Source organism: Emydura macquarii, unplaced genomic scaffold, assembly GCF_026122565.2.
Source record: "Emydura macquarii macquarii isolate MOO-44397 ecotype Brisbane River unplaced genomic scaffold, CSIRO-AGI_Emac_v2 contig_1045, whole genome shotgun sequence".
NCBI lineage: Eukaryota > Metazoa > Chordata > Testudines > Chelidae > Emydura > Emydura macquarii.
The window spans coordinates 14,431,449-14,450,191 of NW_027131182.1; the positions used below are offsets into that span (position 1 = coordinate 14,431,449).

An 18,743-nucleotide genomic window follows, 5' to 3' on the forward strand; every position below is an offset into this window, starting at 1 on the left:
CATTATTCTGTTTATAGTGTTGCTTACCTCATTAATAGCATATACATATTTTATAACATTTTATGCGGAAATGATTTTACTCTAAAAAAAATATTAGGAAAAAGTAGAAATTGGTTTTCATTTCCTGTTCGGGGTAAGCAGCTTATTTTAATGTTCATATTGTGGTGTTTTTCTCGATGTAATGGCACCAGCCTATATCCATTCTTTTTTGTTTGTTTGTTTCTTTCAGAACCCTGTCAAGAAAATTCCAGACTCTCATGAAATAACACTCCAGCATGGGACCAAAACAGTAAGTGATAACTCCTAGACTTTTTATATACTAATGGATTTCTCCAGAATTGTTGAACCACTTATGGCAAACTAGATACATTTATATTTGTTTGGTTGCAACAGCAGTAAAACTTAAAATGAAGTACAGTAGAAAAAGGTGAGTAACCTCTGTGCAGCCACCAGTGCCAATACAAGGTTCCTTTCTGGACTCGGCAGCTGTGAAGTTAAGCAATAAAAAAGCCTGATATTCAGAGGTGAAAATTGAGGTAATTCAGATTGATGGGATGGAGTATTTTCTTTAAAAAGAGTCCTCAAGTATCTTGCAGAGGTGGCTGCTGATATTTGTAGATTGGGTCTGTGGGTGAATCCTTAACTAAAAAACTGGATCATAAGAGCACAATCCTGTTGGGAAGTAATCTAAGCTCCCCAGATCAACTGTTTTCTTACCAAAAGGATTAGGAAAAAGCAAAATGACAAGAAATCTATATCAAAACCAGATCAAGTCTTGATGTTCATGTGGGTTATTCAGGACTCCAGAAAAATTCAAATTTTCTGCCCTGAGAAAGCAAAAATTAGTGTTAATATCAAAATTTCAATGGATCGGAACAATCCAAGTCCCAGTAATAATGGTCCTTTGCATATTTATCATACCATTTACAAGAGAGCCCTCTCTAGTGAACCTTAGGACGTGTGCAGTTCTTTACCTTTCAAGATGTTCAGTGAATGAAGCAAGGAGCTTACTTTCTCCTACAGACTTCCTACAGATTCTTTCCCTCAAGGAGGATGACTACCAAATTTCATTTTTTTTTTCCTTTCCTGTTAATTTAATACAAGGGCTGTTTAAAAAACCCCAAAACAAAACACAGATAAAAACAAAGGTTGCAAAAATTATTTTAAAATTAGCAGTAGATCCCTCCTTGTATTCAAAAAAGGCTGAACTGTTTAGGTTTGAATATTAAAAAAAAATTATTTCTTCTTTGAGTGCTTGCCCATATCCATTCTCAATTTAGGGGTGTGTGCTTGCTATGTGCACTGGTGCTGGAAAACTTTTTCCCTTATTGTTACCCATATGAGCCGGCTCTGGTGCCCCCTGCAGCAGCGCACACATGCCCCCACATATAGGCACCGCCAGCTCCCCCTCCCTCTCAATTCCTTCTTGCCATCAGTGATGGTGCTGGAATGTTCTTTCATTCACAAGTTCTTCTCATCTCCCTAGTGGTTTATTCATAGTTTTAGTGTATATAGTTACTTGTTTGGTTATAGTTAGTTCTAGTTTGTTAGTTGTTAGAATTCTAGAGTCAGGGCATGCCCCGTTCCCTTGGGTTCAAACCTTGCGCTTGGTGTAAAAAGCCTATGCTGAGGATCGACTGTCATCAAAGTTGTTTAAAGTGTCTGGGGGAAGCCCATGTCAGTGAGCGGTGTAAGATCTGTAAAAGTTTCCCCCCACGGAAAGGAAGACTGGGATATCATTCTCAGAGCCATTCTGATGGAGTCAGCTCTTAGACCAGTCTCGGAGCCTGGCAGGTCAGACTTGGCACTGAGCACAACGTCCTCAGCGCGCAGTGCCCCTCTAGCACCTGTTTCATCCACCTGGCACTGATCTCCCTCCCCAGTTCCGAAGAAGAGGTCCAAGAAGATCCGCACGGACACACTTCTGCGGAGAAGGCTAAGGGGGACCTGGCAAGACCTGCATCAGGCCGCCAACCCTCTCCGCCTTAGAAAGGTCCCTCACCTCAGCGGGCGTCGACCCTGGCACCTGGCCCTCCACCGACTCCGGGTAGCGGTAGAGGTCCTCATTTCTTAGTGGTGCTGTTGACTCCAGAGGCCTTCCAAGCTATGAAGGACCTCCTGGTGCTGCTGGTACTGCAGACGCCAAGGAATAGATCTGCTCATCTGTCCCCATCATCGAGGCACCGCTTGCCGGTGCGCAGGCAGTCCCCGGAGTCAAGGCCACGCTCTCTGGATCAGGATACTGCCAGATTGAGCTCTCATCGCTGTTCCCCAGAGGACTGACACTGAGCAGAGCATCGCTATGAAGCAGGGTGACACAGGTCGCCAGATTCACAGTGCTATTCCCCGACACCATGACCCTGCTTGCCTAGCCCATACAGGAAGCTCAAGGACAAGAGCTGGTCCTATCACACCCAGTGTTCGCACTCCTCAGGCCGCTCTTTGGTGCTGGCGCATCAAGAATGCGTCTCACATGGCACCGCGAGGTATATGGAGACAGCTCCACCATGGTCGTCAGATATCAGCGCCTCATCCTCAGATAGCAATGAAGTTTTCCAGACTACACAAACTCTGGCTGCGGTGCCCGGTTTCCCCACGATACCACCAATAGGTGCATGGCCACAAGGCTAATGGCCTGGATCCTGACCGTATCGATGGGGGTTCCCCTCTGGGATTCTTCAGGTCAGTTCAGTGAGCAGAACCTCAGTGCTGCAGTCCTCCATCCATCAGAGCGCGGCACCCCACTTGGACACGGATTCGGACCAGGAAGGTTTACATGCCTCTGGCCCCAGGGGGTCCCTCTCCCCCCATACCCCAGAATAAAGGCCCCTCCCCCAGCTCAGGTACCGGCCTCTTCCTCATTGTCACTGGACGAGGCAGTCACGGAACCCTCATCTGTGGTGCCGATGGATAATTTTAAGGCATATCAGGACTTATTGAAAAGGGTTGCCTCCAACTTGGGCCTCAAGATTAAGGAACTGGATGAGCTAGTTGATGAACTGTTTGGATTATTGGCCTCTGCAGCTCCTAGAAGAGTGGCCCTCCCAGTCCATGAGAGGGTTTTTAAACTGGCCAAAGCCCTGTGGCAATCTCTGGCCTCCCTGCCCCCCACATCGAAGAGGGCAAAAAGGAAATATTATGTTCCGGCAAAAGGGTTTGAATATCTTTTTATATTGGCCCTGTGCCAGGATTCTGGTGGTCACAGCTGCCAACGAAAGGGACAGATGGGAAAGTCAGCTCCACTCCTAAACACAGAGATGCCAAGAGACTCGACTTGTTCGGTCGAAAAATGTATTCTATGACCAGCCTGCAGCTACGAGTGGCAAACCAACAGGTGCTGCTAGGTAGCTACCATTTTAATATCTGGCAGTCACTGAACAAGTTCGCAGACTGCACCAAGAGTTTTCACCAAGTGCATGTCAGTTGTAGTGGCCTACCTCAGGAGGAATGGAGTGCAGGTGTTGCCTTACCTGCATGTCTGGCTCATCAGAGACAGGTCAAGGTCTCGGGTCCAGGCCAGCATTTCAATCACTCGAGGTATTCGTCGGGTGCTAGGCCTCCTAATAAACAGAAATCAGGATTAGTTCCTGTACCAGGAGTAGAATTTATCAGAGCAATGCTGGACTCATCCAGGGCCAGAGCTTTCCTTCCAGAGGAAAGATTCTGTGCTATGACAGAGATTATTACCCCGCATTTCAGCTCGTCCCCTCACAACAGCGAGGGTGTGACTCAGCCTCCTGGGCCACATGGCGGCCTGTACCTATGTGGCTTCCCAGGCCAGGCTGCACCTTAGACCCCTCCAGATGTGGTTGGTGTCAGTCTATTCTCTGGTGAGTCACCATCTAGACAGGATACTTATGGTCCCTCCAAAAATACTTACCTCCATGGTATGGTGGTCGAATCCTGGTCACGTCCTTTCGGGAATGCCTTATGAAGCACCCCAGCTATCGGTAACTCTGATGCCTTGGATGTGGGATGGAGAGCTCACATTGATTCCCTGAAGACCCAGGGCACATGGGCCTCAGGGGAACTGGGGGTTACATATCAATATCCAAGAACTCAGGGCAATTAGTTTAGCCTGTGCAGTTTTTCTACCACATCTTGCCAACAAGTGGTGCAGATTCTCATGGACAATGTGGCCTCTGTCTATTATATCAACAGACAAGGGGGGGCCAGATCCCCTGCCCTATGCGTAGAGGCCATGCACTCCTGGGGCCTTTGCATCAGCCACAATATTCACCCAATAGCCGTTCATCCCCCAGCAGTCAACAACTCTTTGGCGGAGCCTCTCAACAGGTCCTTCTGCTCTCACCACGAGTGGTCCCTCCATCTGGAGGTGGCGGCTTTCATCTTCCAAAGGTGGGGCAATCCCTGAGTTAGACCTCTTTGCTACCAGGGCCAACAGGAAGTGCCATTGCTTCTGTTCCTGTCAGGGCCTCAGTGCAGGCTCCATCACCGATGCTTTTCTCCTCCCTTGGTCAGAGGGACTCCTGTACGCCTTCCCACTGATTCCTTTGATCCACAAAGTCCTCCAGAAGGTGAAGAAAGACAAGGCACAGGTCATCCTTGTGGCACCAGTGTGGCCCAAACAGCGTTGGTTCGGGATGCTGTTAGAGCTGACGGGATCCAGGCATTGGACTCTGCTGCTGCATCCGGACCTTCTATCCCAAGGTCAAGGTTGCTTGCTCCACCGGAGCTGGCCACCCTCCACCTGACAGCTTGGATGCTCCATGGCTGAACCAGGAGAAGCAGGCCTGCTCGAGCCAAGTTCAGCATGTGCTTCTGGAGATCAGGAAGCCATCGACCAAATTGGCCTATAAGACTAAGTGGAAGCGCTTCACCTGCTGGGCAACTGAGCATGTCATGTCCCCGACTGAGGCATCGGTCCCAACAATCTTGGAGTATGTGCTCCACCTGAAGCAAGAAGGATTGGTCTTCTCGTCAATTAAAGTCCATATGGTGGCCTATCTGCTTTCCATCCCTTGGAGGGAGGTAGAACAGTCTTTTCACATGAAATGATTACTAGGTTCCTCAAAGGTCTGGAAAGGCTTTTCCCATTGATAATGGAGCCTTCTTGTTGTTCACATCACCGTTATCTATGTGCAGCTGCAAGCATACAGTATCTGTATTTTGTCTTATTATATGCCGTGGTATGCAGAAACTGAGACATTTATAAGGTTATTCAGTCTCTGCCAACTGGAAGATGTCATGCTACAGCGGTCAGAATAGCCAAGCAATCAAATGAAGCTATGCTAGGCCTGTAGGACAGTGGTCAAGCAACTCAAATTGCACTGGGCCTCCAACATCAGTGGGAAAGAAGCTGTCTAGCTCCATCCAGGCTATATTGGATTACTCTTCCCAGTGCTAAAGCCTGGGATTGAAAGTGATTCTAAACCTAAAAGATTCCAGAAAAGAGGCGTGGGGGTGGCTGAGTAAGCTAGAGGGAACTGCTAGAGTGTGTCAGCGAAAAACTGACAAGCTGGCAAATACGCAGAGAAAAATAATGTGAGCATGACAAGCTGACTCTCCCAACTCAGAGATGGAGTTAGCTGAGCTGGGGAATTTACCAAGGTGTAAGTATTACCCATAAGTGTGGGCTTTTTTATTTGTTACCCTTTGCCCTGCATGTTTTGTTCCTTTTGAGGAATGAATAAATAATGCTATGTTTTGAAGATGTTGTTTCTCTTTCACTGCAAACTTATACTGTCACAGGATCCCAGAGGAAAACTCTTACAGATGCCAGAACAGAGTTGGACCTGTGTTGTTAAAATTTTGGAAACTAGGAAGCTGCAGCCTGGAGATATGGTCTAGGAATGGTCAGACCACATAGTTCCATAGAAAGTGAGATGCAGAAGTCAGTCTGTCACATGAGGAGTGTCCTCGAGAGTGACTAATTTGCCATGTTGCTTTGACACAGTGGTTTTTATAATTTCTTGTTAAGAGGAGGGGATTTTGTTGAAAGATACTTGTATGTGGGAAATTTGCATAGGATGAAAAGACATTTTAGAAAGTGTTTGCTTGGATTATAAGTGCTAAAAAACTATACATCATATTGCATTTTAAACAAAACTCTGGCAGAATAGTTGAATACATTGTTGCACGTATAAAACATGCTTTATTTAATTGTTGTTTATAACCTTTAGCAAAACTAGTTTTCTATTTTGTCTGAGAAGCTATTTACTTTTGAAGTGCATGTTAAATTAAATTACCCTAGAAATGAATCCTGTGTTTTGTACAACTGTTTGTATATAAATTAATCTGCTAGACCATATGGGATAATCTAAATTGATTCAGATCACTGACTAATTTCCCATTGCATTGTGCTGCTACAAGCCAACTGAATAATTGGAAAAGATTAAAAAAGAAATGGACAAATCTTTTAAAAAATATTATCATGCCTTTAAGCAGTTTGAACAAATTCTCAAAATATGTCAGAACAAAACATAAAACATACCTTGTGAACATTTGGCTGCTGCTTAAATATAGATGAAAGATATATTTTATAAGCTTGATGGTTAGCCTTGCTTTCCTAACAACCTTATATGGTTTGCATTTTAAATGTATAAATTCTTGATCTTTCAAAGTCTCATCTTCTTAACAGTATTCTTTGGTGTCTAGTCTCACTTCCTTTGGAAGACACATTATTTTTCAGGCCTGAAGTGATTCAGTTATGGCCTGTGTAAACAGTATGAATGCACTTTGGATAGTTGATTTGCTGCATATGAAAACATTCATGGAAATAGTAAAATAACTTATTTTCTGGCTCTCTTTTGATCAGAATTTTAACTATACTTTTAATTTCAACTAGGTTAAATATGATAAAATTTTAGTACAAATGTCTGGCATTAGCAATGCTTGTCAAAAAACAAAACAACAAAGGCACAACATTATAGAGAACAGGTTGTATTATCCATGTCCAAGTTGTGCAGTGCTTCTACCTTAATGCAGTTTATATATTTGTGTGGCATTTTAAAATGGAATTTATTTCTAATTTAAAATGTTTACAGCCTGGGAAGCCTCTAAAAGATATTTGGACGTAAGAATGCAGTTGTTATCACTTTGAGCAGAGGTGAGTTACAGATTGGGTATATACAGTACAAATATGTTGGATCCAGTGAACAGAACAGATCATTGGAAAAATCAGTTATCCCACAGAAGGGTTATCCAGTTTATTTATAATGAAATTACTCATCTATACATTTATATAGTAAAATTATAATCCTATAAAAATGACTATAAACGCAAGATCTTTTTTCAGGACATAGTACATACAGAGCTTAATTTTATTAAATGTTTTTAATCTAAACTTAAATATCCCATCTGTACCTCTTCAATCTAATGATCTTAGACTGATGATGACTTTATTCCTGTGCAGCTGAAATGTCTCAGAAAAGATTTCCCAAGTTAGATTCTTTCCAGAAACCTGATTAATTTTCCAGTTGCCTTGCTTGTACAGAGTAATAGGAGTTACTTTTTCCCAATGAAACTGCAGAAATAAATTTTCTCCTGACATCTTTGATACGTAGGTGAGCATGGGAAAAGGAGTATTAGATGTTTTCAATGTCATGCTTTTTAACTTTTCACATCACAACTGGGACAGTGTACAGATAGTGATTGTGGCAGACAAATCCATTTTAGAATATTAATCGAATGCATGGTTAATATGGGGTTTATCCACAGGCTTTATGGACCGCAAATCCTAAGTAAGATGAATGGTGTGCAAAAATCTTATTTAAAGTCTTAAATAGTTAATGATTTCCCATTTCTGAAAAAGCTAAATGGTCACATTCTGTTTTTCATCGTCCTAAATGTGAAATTCATCCTAGTGGATAGGGCCTGAGGATTGCACGATGCCTAGGATGTTTTGAAGGCCCCTTGTACAGTGATACATTTGAACAGTTTGGGATAGAAAGTGAAGAAAAGTTCTGTATCCAATTGAAAATACATGGGGAATTTAGATAGACAGGATGTAATAGCCAAATTTCAGTTTGTATAGAGAACCTGGACATATACATATACATGCGCTTGTGAAAAGTGTAATGGGTTATCAGGGTTGGGGTTTTTTTTAATATCTCACCTGAAAGATGGCACTTCCAGCAGTAGTGTTCCCCTAAAATGATGCTTTAGTGGGTGACTGGCTTAGTACTGACTCAGAAGAAAGGAAGTTGCTAGATTAATCACTCTCATCACTTCCTTTACAATCTGGATTTTTCTGGTAGGTTTTAGGATGGAATCTCTGACATGTATAATGGTAATCATAAGAAGCTGATGACTTTGACCTACATCACTTTAGCAGATGCCTATTTTCACATTAAAAAAATCTGGATATTGCACCACAGGTTTTTATGCGTCTGCTACCGGAAGAAACATTTCCAGCTTCATACGCACACTTCCCTGTGTACTCTCCACTGCTCCCACAGAATTTACAGAAAAATATATATGTGGTTAGAGCTTTTCACCACTGGAAGGGAATTCATACATTTCCTTTTCTTGATATCTTGTTAGCAAGGGGTTTGTTGCTAAGATAGTCATGGTTCCTGTTGACCATAAAGCTTCTAGTGCTTCTGCTAACATTTCCACATTGTCTTCATTAAGGCCCAATCCTTCATCCCATTCCAGAAACCCACTGCTTGGCTGCTCAACAGCGGGCCCTACTAGAATACATTGGTCTCTAACATCCTGGAAACATATTTCCAATAGGTACTACTCTGTTGTATGAAATTCCTGAAATGATGCCATCAGAATGGGTGATTTTTATTTCTCTGTACATAACTCAGACTTCACACCAGAGGTAATAGAAACGCTCCAAAAAAAATGGAGAGCCATGTGGAAGGAACAAACTAAGGCAATGACTGAAATATGGCTGTGTGAGTCTAGTACTGTTCTGTGTACTGGTTGCAGTTTAAGAAAAGAGTTCAAAGAGGAAGATCAGACTATCTCTAAATTATCTTCATTGAATTGTTTTTTTGTCTGTCTGTGTAGGTTTCTGCTTTGGGTTTGGATCCTTCAGGTGCCCGTTTGGTAACTGGAGGCTATGACTATGATGTTCGACTTTGGGACTTTGCTGGAATGGATGCATCTCTTCAAGCTTTTCGATCACTTCAGCCTTGTGAATGGTATGTATTGAAACTGCCTTTCTTCATTAACAGTCCCTGTATTACAGTGAATTGTAACTAGAAGCTGTAAGTTATATGATAACTCTGTTGGAAGGGTTTTACTATCTCCTAATATTTCTGCCTTAGACAAAATGTGGATAGAGATGGTTAGATGCTGCCTGTCTTCCCCACTTTGTTTGAAAGACTTTAATAATGTTTTTTTTACATTTTGCCCAAAGGATTCACAAATGCCCAGCACTTTGCCAGGAATGGACTTGAGGACCATGTGCTTAGCTGGAATCCTTCTACCACATATAGTAGCAGAGATATCTGGCTCAGTGCTACAGGCTTTACTTTTAAGATACTTTAACTGAAATTTGTTAATAAGAATATCCATTTTACATCTTATCCATGACTAAACAGGAGACCCAGATCTCAGGTCCAGATGAAGCAGTGTCAAAATTTGTTTCTCTGCACTTTATCTCCTTAATATTTGAATGCCATCCGTTGACCTTCTCAAGGTATTTGTGCGTAAACACTAGTCTTCAGCTCTCTGTGAAGACTGGTTCTAGCAGAGTGTTTTCTCAGCAACTACCATTTACTGTAGAAGGAGGAAGAAGCTCTGTGAATCTGCCATCTCTTGACTGCACACTTAGGGTATATCTACGCTGCAGCTGGACGCATTCTTTCCTACCCAGATAGACACACACACACTAACTCCGCTTGAGTTGGCACATCAAAAATAGCAGCGTGGACATCACAACATAGATTAGTTGCCTGAGTAGTGTCTCGACAGGTTATGGATCCCCCAGAGTCAATAATTAGTCAGTTGGATAATGCAACAAAATTTTATTAAGGAATATGGGGTACACGCTGTAATACTTAATACGTAGCTTAAATGATTATCATATAACGCAGGCAGAGAAAAAGGCAAAGCAGTTACTTTCTATATCTCACCACGAGGCACAGAAGGAGTCGTATCATATCGTTCGGTACGGGCCGGCTTACACGTTTCGCGCTCAGAGTACGGGAACGGGAGAAGCGGGGCGGTCCAGGTGATCAGGCTGGCGAACGCTTTCTCAATTTGGGCATGGGGCGTACCCCTTTTTATACTAGAGAATGCATCACAAGTTTGGTAGCTCTGGATTGGGGGAGGGATATACATTAGTACGTGCCAGACTATGACGAGGCCTGTGGCCTTGGGTAGAGCTGTTATGGCACGGGATACATAGCCCGTTATTGGTGGGCAACAAAGCTATCTGTGAACAACATAGGCACTGGGGTGCGTAGTCGGTTTTCTTATAGCAGCATAACAACTAACTGCTGTAAACAACAGATGCAGCCTAATAAGGTCAGGTCACGGTTTTAATGTTGGCACCGAGCGGGTGGGGGGTGAGGGGTGGGCATATGCTGGGAATTCTGCTGCAACAAGTAGAACCCTACCCGACCCTCTGGGCCTGAGCTCAGGTGGCTAGCTTGTGCTGCTGCCAGTGCCACAATGTCCACACTGTTATGTTGGCTCAAGCAATGTTTGCATGAGTCTGCCTACCCTGGCTGGGAGGCACGCTTCCAGCTGTGGACATACCCTCATATGCTTTAGCAGAAGCTACTTAGCAGATTAGCTTCCCCTTAGGCATTGAGAGATGGATGTCCTAATCAAAATAAACAATTCAAGCTCAAATTAGGGAAGACCAACAAAAGAGATGCTAAAAACATCAAATATAGGTCCATTTTGGACCATTAATTTTGATTATTCCCCATCTTCTCAGCCCTGATGTTGTACTCCTTTTGTACTCATTGCCTTGATATTCTTGGTTTTATATATAACTTGAAACAAGGTTTTTAAGCTAAGTAACATGAGCCTTCAAACAGAACAGCATACAAATGGAGAAATAGGCAAAGAGACTGTATTCTAAATTATCCTTTTTTTTTTTTTTTTTTTTTTTTTTTTACTTGAAGAGAGCAGACATATATAAAACAAATCTCCTTACTGATGGTCCACACTTTGGTTTGTTGTAGTGAAAATGACCAAACTTTATTCATGTTACAACAGGTTTTAAGCCAGTTACTCTTACAAGTTGGTAATAACTTAAGATAAAAGAGCCACAATCCACAAAAACATTTCTAGCCTGCAGGTCAGCTAATTATTGTTGTATCAAACATGTTGTCAGAAAAACTAAGATTTAAAGTTGAGTTTTACCCAACCTTGGAAGCAATCTGCCCCACAGAGTAATATCCAGAGGTCACTGTTGAGATTTCTGCAGCAATAGTCCTTCCTTCACTACCCCAGTGTGAAGGAAAGCTAGGAAGAAGAGCAAGAAACCAATATGGCTTCATCAGGAGCTCTTTAATGGCCTGAAAATCAAAAAGGAATCCTACAAAAAGTGGAAATGTGGACAAATTGCTACAAATGATTGTGAAAGATGGGGCAATTTTCTTCAATATCCTTGGGAGACTTTATTGAATTAAGTTTAAGTACCTTTGGGTCTGTGGTATGAGTGGTTTATGTATTATTGTGGGCCAAGATCATATGTAAACTCTTGATGGGGAAGATGTGACAGATACGAAACTTGGGTATTCAAAGGACTATATTGAACAATATGTCAGACAAGAATGGACTCTTGGAATAAAAAAGTATTAAGTGGTTTTTCCTAGGGAATATCTAGGAGGAGGTAAATGCAACTTCCACACCTGTGGTTTTGCAAAAGCCACACTTCTGAAGCAATGCCCTGAAGAGTGGGCCATTATCTGCTGATCACCTGTTACATGAGACAAGATCAAAGGTCCAAGATAAATAAAAGACTCAACTATTCAGGGTGGTTCTTGTTCTGAATCTGAGACCATCATGAACCTGTAACCACGGGGAAAAGCCAGTTGTGAGTTTTGAAGAGCTGACACCTACCAGAGCCCACAGTTGGAGTCGGGTGATCTCTGGTATGCTTTTTAGCATATATTACTATATATATATATATCACTATTAAAGTGAACTCTTTTGTAAGTTTCCCAACACTTTTGGTTTAATATTAATAAAGGAAACATTTTTGGTTCTTAGGAACTGCCTCTCCAGAGCCCCACTCTTAGGAGTAGTCCAATAAACATCTGAAAAGCAGTAACCATTGGGTCTAGCAAACAACCAAAAACCTTATTATCCAGCTGCCCTGAGTTCCTTTGTTTAGTTAGCAGGTCTTGGAACTATTCCTTCTGACTCTCAGTGCATCTGTTTGAAATGTGTGGTTTTTATTATTATTTTATTATAACGTCTAGAAGCCTTAGTCATGAACTAAGACTCCATTGTGCTAGGTGCTATATAAACACAGAACAAAAAGGTGGTCTCTGCACCAAAGAGCTTACAGTATAAGATAAGAGACAACAAGTTTATACAGGCAAGCAGAAATATAAGGAAACAATGAGACAATATTCATCAGCATGATAGGTCACTGTTGCGCTGATATTACTGCCTAACTATTGTCAAGTTTTATGTAGACAGTACGGAAAAGAAGGGATTTGAAGGAGGATACTGAGGCAGTTTTGTGTATATTTATGGGGAGCGCCTCCCAAGTGTGAGGGGCAGCCTGAAAAAGCACAACAGTACTTGTCTGAAAATTTGAAAGGTGGGCAGTCAGAGGCTGGCCCTGACATTCTGAGGAGTGAATCAGAGATGATAGGTAGAGTAAGGATAGGAGTTTTGAAGTTATTTTACGGCTAGCATAGAATCATAGAAATGTAGAGCTTGAAGAGACCACAGGCAGCCAATTAGTCCATCCCCCTGCACTGAGACAGGATTAAGTATACCTAGACCATTCTGATGGACAGATCTTTGTCTAACCAGTTCTTAAAACCTCCCAATGATGGGGATTCCACAACTTCCTCAGGTAAGCTGTTCCAGTGCTTAGCTATCCTTGTAGTTAGAAAGTGTTTCTTAATATCTGCTGAATCTCTCTTGTTACAAACTAAGCCAATTACTTCTTGTCTGACCTTCAGTCCATGTGGGGAACAATTGATCACCATCCTCTTTGTAACAACCTTTTACATATTTGTTATGTCCCCATTCAGGCTTCTCTTCTCCAAACTAAGCATACTAAGTTTTTCTTACCTTTCCTCATACTGTAGATCATGTTTCTAAACCTCTTATCATAGTTTGTTGCTCTCCTATTATGACATGCTGTACCCCATGTACTCCCTTATGGTGTGATCTGTGTATCATTCATGTTCACTCTTATAGTGTAACTGTGTATTGTCTAATGCAAAGTATGTCATTTAAGATGTTTTTGGAATGCTCATTACATGTTGAACATTATATTGTTATGGTAATATGTTTCCTCCCATGTCATATGTATAGATACGAAATTCCTGGTATGCAATATTCCCAAATGTCTCTCTCATGTGGCTTGAATATATCCAGACAAACACAAAGCTGAGGGTTCGTGCCTCACAGAGGCATGCATACAAGAACAATAGACTGGCCTGAGCACCTGATAAGGGGACCCTCATTTGACTCAAGTTAAGGAAATCATGCCCATTGCCAGACATGGCCGATCACCTGACCCCAGGCAGTGATGTGGAAACTTGTTAAAGGCAGAGGCATCTTTGTCTCCAGAGCTCTCCCAGGGACCTAGCAAACAATATCAAGAACACTGACAGACTGCCAATGGGTGGGGCTGGCTGCAGGAATCATTTCAGCCAGCCTGTGGGGTAAGCTAATATCACAGACTGAAAGGCCACTAAAGTGTTGATTTTAGTTTAGGATGCGATTTATTCTTTAATTGTGATCAAACCTTGATTCATATTAATCTGATTTATAATCACTTAAAATCTTTCTGTACTTAAACTTGTTTGTTTTTATCTAAAGCAGTGCATGTGGAATGAGTGTGAAGAGACTTCACTTAGAGTGACAGAGCTGGTGCATATAAATTCTTTGATAAATTGACGGACTAAGTAATTAGCTTGCAAGGTGCAGTGTACAGCACTGAACCCTGTAAGACAGCAGGTCCCAGGGTTACATCTGGGACTGAGGGGTGTTTGCTGCGGGTCAATCCCATGAGTGGGAGCAGCTGACCAGAAGCACTCCTTCATTAGGTCAGGGATCGATTACTCACAAAATGCTGGGCGTGGGCCGACCCAGGAGCGGGAGGGTTCACACAGCAAAGCAGAGTAAGTCGGGGCCCAGTAGTGAGGGATTGGGGTGGCACAGTTACACACCAATCCAGATCGCAAGGGGGAACATCACACATGAGGGTTCTCTAGTTTGTTCACATCTTTCTTAAAGTGTGGTACCCCAAACTGGACACACAACTCCAGCTGAGGCCTCGCCTGTGTCAAGCAGAGAGGAACAATTTCCTTCCTGTGTTTTACATGACTCTTCTGTTTAATTCATCCCAGAATGACTTTTGCTTTTTTCTCTGCAGCATCACATTGTTGACTTATCTTTAACTTGTGATCCACTATAATCACCAGATCCTTTTCTACAGTACTACTTCCTAGCCAGCTGTTACCCATTTTGTATTTGATTTTTTTCCTTGCTAAGTACAGTACTTTGCACTTGTCTTTATTGAATTTCATCTGATTGATTTCAGACCAGTTCTCTAATTCATCAAGGTCATTTTGAATGCTGATGCTCACCTCTACTAGCAACCACTCCCAGTTTAGTATCATCCACAGATTTTACAAGCCTACTCTCCACTCCATCATCCAAGTCATTAATGAAAATATTGACTAGTATCAGACCCCTGTGGAACCTCACTTCTTATGTCCTCCCATTTTGACAGTGAACCATAGTTAAGTACTCTTTGAATATGGTTTTTCAATCAGTTGTGCGCCCATTTTATAGTAATTTTATCTAGATTTTATCTTCCTAATTTGCTTATGAGAATGACACATAAGACTGTGTCACAAGCTTTACTAAAATCAAGATATGTCATGTCTACTGCGTCCTCTTATCCATTAGTTAGGTTACCCTGTCAAAGAAGGAAATTAGGTTGGATTAACCTGATTTGTCCTTCACAAGCCCATGTTGGCTATTACTTACCACTTTATTATCCTCCAGGTTTAAACAAATTGATTGTTTAATATTTGTTCCAGTATTTTTCCAATTATGACACTCCTTATTACCTTGGTAAATTGGTGTAGTCAACTTGGACTTGCAATCATTTCATCTTCTTGGCATTTATTGTATCTTGGAAAAGGGGCAATAAGTAGTATTGAAATGCAGCAGTGGTGAATTGTAGAACAAGCAGAATCTTAACCGTTCCATCACAGATGAAGTTAAAAGACAATGTGCTTTATCTACAAGTGCTGCATAGAAATTGATGAAATCATGGACTGAAAAAACATTGTTTGGCATCAAAGTGAAAATGTATCAAGCCAGTGTACTAACAGTGCTGCTTTGTGGTCTGTAGGCAGCTGTGGTCAATGAAATTGACATCAGATGCCGGGGGCAGTAAAGATGAGATTTCTTAGAAGGACAGCAAATATAAAGTCGAATGATTTTAAGACAAATTAAATTAGAAGGAGAAAGGATGTGAAATTAGGGTGTGGGATTGGCAGGAATCAGAAAGATTATAATGGTGGGGATACTGCAGAAGACAAACAGATGATAGAATGCCAAAGAAAGTAATGCAAGTATAACCAAGGTCAGTCAGGCCTACTGGCCAGCCACTGACTAGATGGCAGGACATCAAATGCAGGGGCATGACAAGTCTGTACTTAATGGAGGAACAGTCCGTGGACAGACATGAATGTTGATGCTGTACTGCTCCCTCTGTCTGCAAAGATGCTCTGAGATGAGAAGAAGAAATCTTTCTGGATATCAGAGTTGGGCAGACTGGTCTATACTTTCCTGGGTCTTCCTTTTTATTGGCTTTGGAAGCTAGATATTGTGTTTGCTCTTCTCCAGTTGTATGGGACCTCACCTATCCTGCATGAGTTCTTGAAAATAATTGCTAATGGTTCAAGAGAGTGCTTCAGCTAATTCCTTAGGTATTCTCTGCATAGTTTCTCTGTACAGTTTTAATTTTTCTTATTTTATTATGTACTTGGGAAATGGCTTTGTTAAACAAAAATGAGTTCATGCATTGTGCATTCTGTCACAAACCAGAACTTCATATGATGTCAGCACAAGTCTGCTATTTGAAATTCCTCCGGTGGTTGTTCCTTGTGTGCTCTCTTCATCCTTGAAGCATTCATCAAAACAAGAATGTTGGTAGAAAAATCTTCTTATTTTAATGCAGTCTCTGAAGTCTTTCTTTTGGATCCATATTTTTATTTTCTATTGGGTTATAACTCGAACAATTACGATTTTTTTTAAAAAATCCTGACTCTTGGAAATGGATGCTTGATCCTTTCGTCTGGAATCTTCAGTGTTGGAGTGCAGGAAAAATAACACTATTAAGCGTGCATGCGCGCGCATTCCCCTCTCACCTCCCCCCCCACACACACACATGCCCTACCTCCTGGTCCTGTTAGTTCTGAAAGAATCCTCAGATACATAGTTACTTAGAATAACTTTGGTTCCTTACATCTGTTCATGTAAAATCTAGTTATATCTTATTGGATTCTTCAATAAAGAATCTTCAGTTGTTTGCAAAGATTGTTTTAGAATTCAAATTCTTTCATCCTTTTCAGGGCAGTGGGAATTTTTCCAGTACTTCCTCCGAGCTGAACAGGCACTAGCCTCTATTCTGTTCGCCTGTGCAAGCATCCATTTCTGCTCTTGAGGATCAGATCTTTAAGATGTAGCCTCTATTCAACTCTGGAAGTTTCCAGTGTTGAGCATCTTCTTACAGGTACAAATAGACTCTACAAAGTGAGTTGTTGAGATCTTGTTCATTTACTTCTAAGATTTGACTTTCTTGGTCATAGCAAGGAGGAAGTTGTTTGAAGTAGGATGTAATTAATCTGGGCTAGAATTTGGCCAGGATGCCGGGGTTCACATTCCAAATCTTGGATAATAGGATTTATAATTGATAACAAGAATCTCCCTTTTCATTCTTTTCAAGGAGAAAATAGTGTTGTGACTAAGGAAGAATACTCTTTAGGTTGCTTGTCTTATAACCTGTCAGATGTCGGTGATATAAGTGAAGAGGGAAATGATTTTTCCTGTCTCATCTCTTATCTCAGAAATAAGATCAAGTTTTATTTCCTTGAGTAGAGTGAATATTGAGAATTTTCTAGATTTTTCTATTGTTTGGTTAGAAAGATATTATGATTATTAGTGTCTGTATTACAGTAGCATCTAGGGGCATTGACATTGGGGACCCATTATTCTAGGCACTGTATGAGTACATAGTAAGACAGTAGAACTTGAACCTGAAGAACTTACAAGTTAAGTAGAGAAGATAGAAAAAGGATGATGGACAATATTTATCATCCTCATTTTACAGATAGCTGCTTTTGAAAATGTTTGTCTGTCCCATTTTCAAACGTGACTTAGGAGCAGAAGTGTCTAAGTCACTTAAGATTTTCAAAAGTGCATAAGTGACTTGCCAAAGGGGACACTGTGTGTCTGTGGCAGAGCTGGAAACTGAACCCCAATCTTTATGGCCCCAGTCCTGTGCCTTACTCAGAAGACACTCCTTCCCTTTGGCTAACTATCCCATAAACCATTTACAAGAAGGGGCACATTTAAGTGCAAACTCTCTGATGTAGGCAGCTCTTGTTTTATTCCATTTCCTCTGCACTCTAAAGTCTTAAAATTCATTCAGCAGCTATTGTGACCTATCAACTTCTAGTTCAAGCATTTTCAATTTTTATATGATCTACACTTGAAAAGATTCCTCAAAGAAATGTTTGATATTAATAAAAAAAAATAAGTCTTCTGTAAGGCCCACAATAAATGAGTCAATGCTCATTTTCTTCCATCCGTCTTTTAAAATAAGTCTTTTAATGAAAAATCCATTACAGGAACACTTAGATGTCTATGTGAATTAGCTTGAGTATCTGCTTGATAATATCCCTGTATCCTTCTTCATTCCTCATCCCCATCCTCTCCCTACATCTCAGATGTAGATTTTAAAGTCTTTGAAGCAGGGACAATTTTCAAATGTCTACGAAGCTCCTAACACACTTTTTCGAGCATTATAATAACAATCCTCCAGTATCTTATTTCATTATGCATCATTAACATTACCATTTAAATATGTAAGAGACTAAAATGTTAAACTTCCCAAAAATAAACATAATTATTATTTTATATATAATTTGCATTTTCCCCAATGACAACCATTTATCGTGTTGGATCAGAAAATCTTTGTGAGATACAAAAGTTTCTCCTATTTCCTTTTTGCAATTTCTACCATACCTTGCATAGGTAACATGCCTCTTTGGCATCTACTGTGGCCTCCAGTAGCTGCTTGAAGAATTGAATATGAATATGGAGGCATGTTGAACCTTCTTTGTGCCCTGAAATTTGTACCTCTGACAATGAAGTAATATTCTGGATATATTAATATCCAATTTTTATTAAAACTCAAGAATTATAATGATTTGGCAGCAAGATTGCATAATAGTGGGTTTGAAGTGATTTTTGGCTTTTGCATCGTAAAACAAATGTGTAGTTTTTTCAGCAATTCTTTGTATGGAAAACATGCTTATTTTTATGTTGCTGTTAGGAGGATTTAATACAGTTACTGTTAATAACTAACCCTGAGCTAG

General features: G+C 41.1%; 1 protein-coding gene across 3 annotated transcripts in view; it reads left to right on the forward strand.

Annotated features, from left to right (window-relative positions):
* The window catches only part of WDR70 (WD repeat domain 70), a 247,772-nt gene that overhangs the window by 73,744 nt on the left and 155,285 nt on the right, over positions 1 to 18,743 (forward strand). For all 3 annotated transcript variants that reach the window (XM_067545549.1, XM_067545548.1, XM_067545550.1), the window contains 2 exons: positions 230 to 289; positions 8,983 to 9,116. In XM_067545549.1, the coding sequence (XP_067401650.1) occupies positions 230 to 289; positions 8,983 to 9,116 (194 nt within the window). The remainder of the gene's footprint in view (positions 1 to 229; positions 290 to 8,982; positions 9,117 to 18,743) is intronic.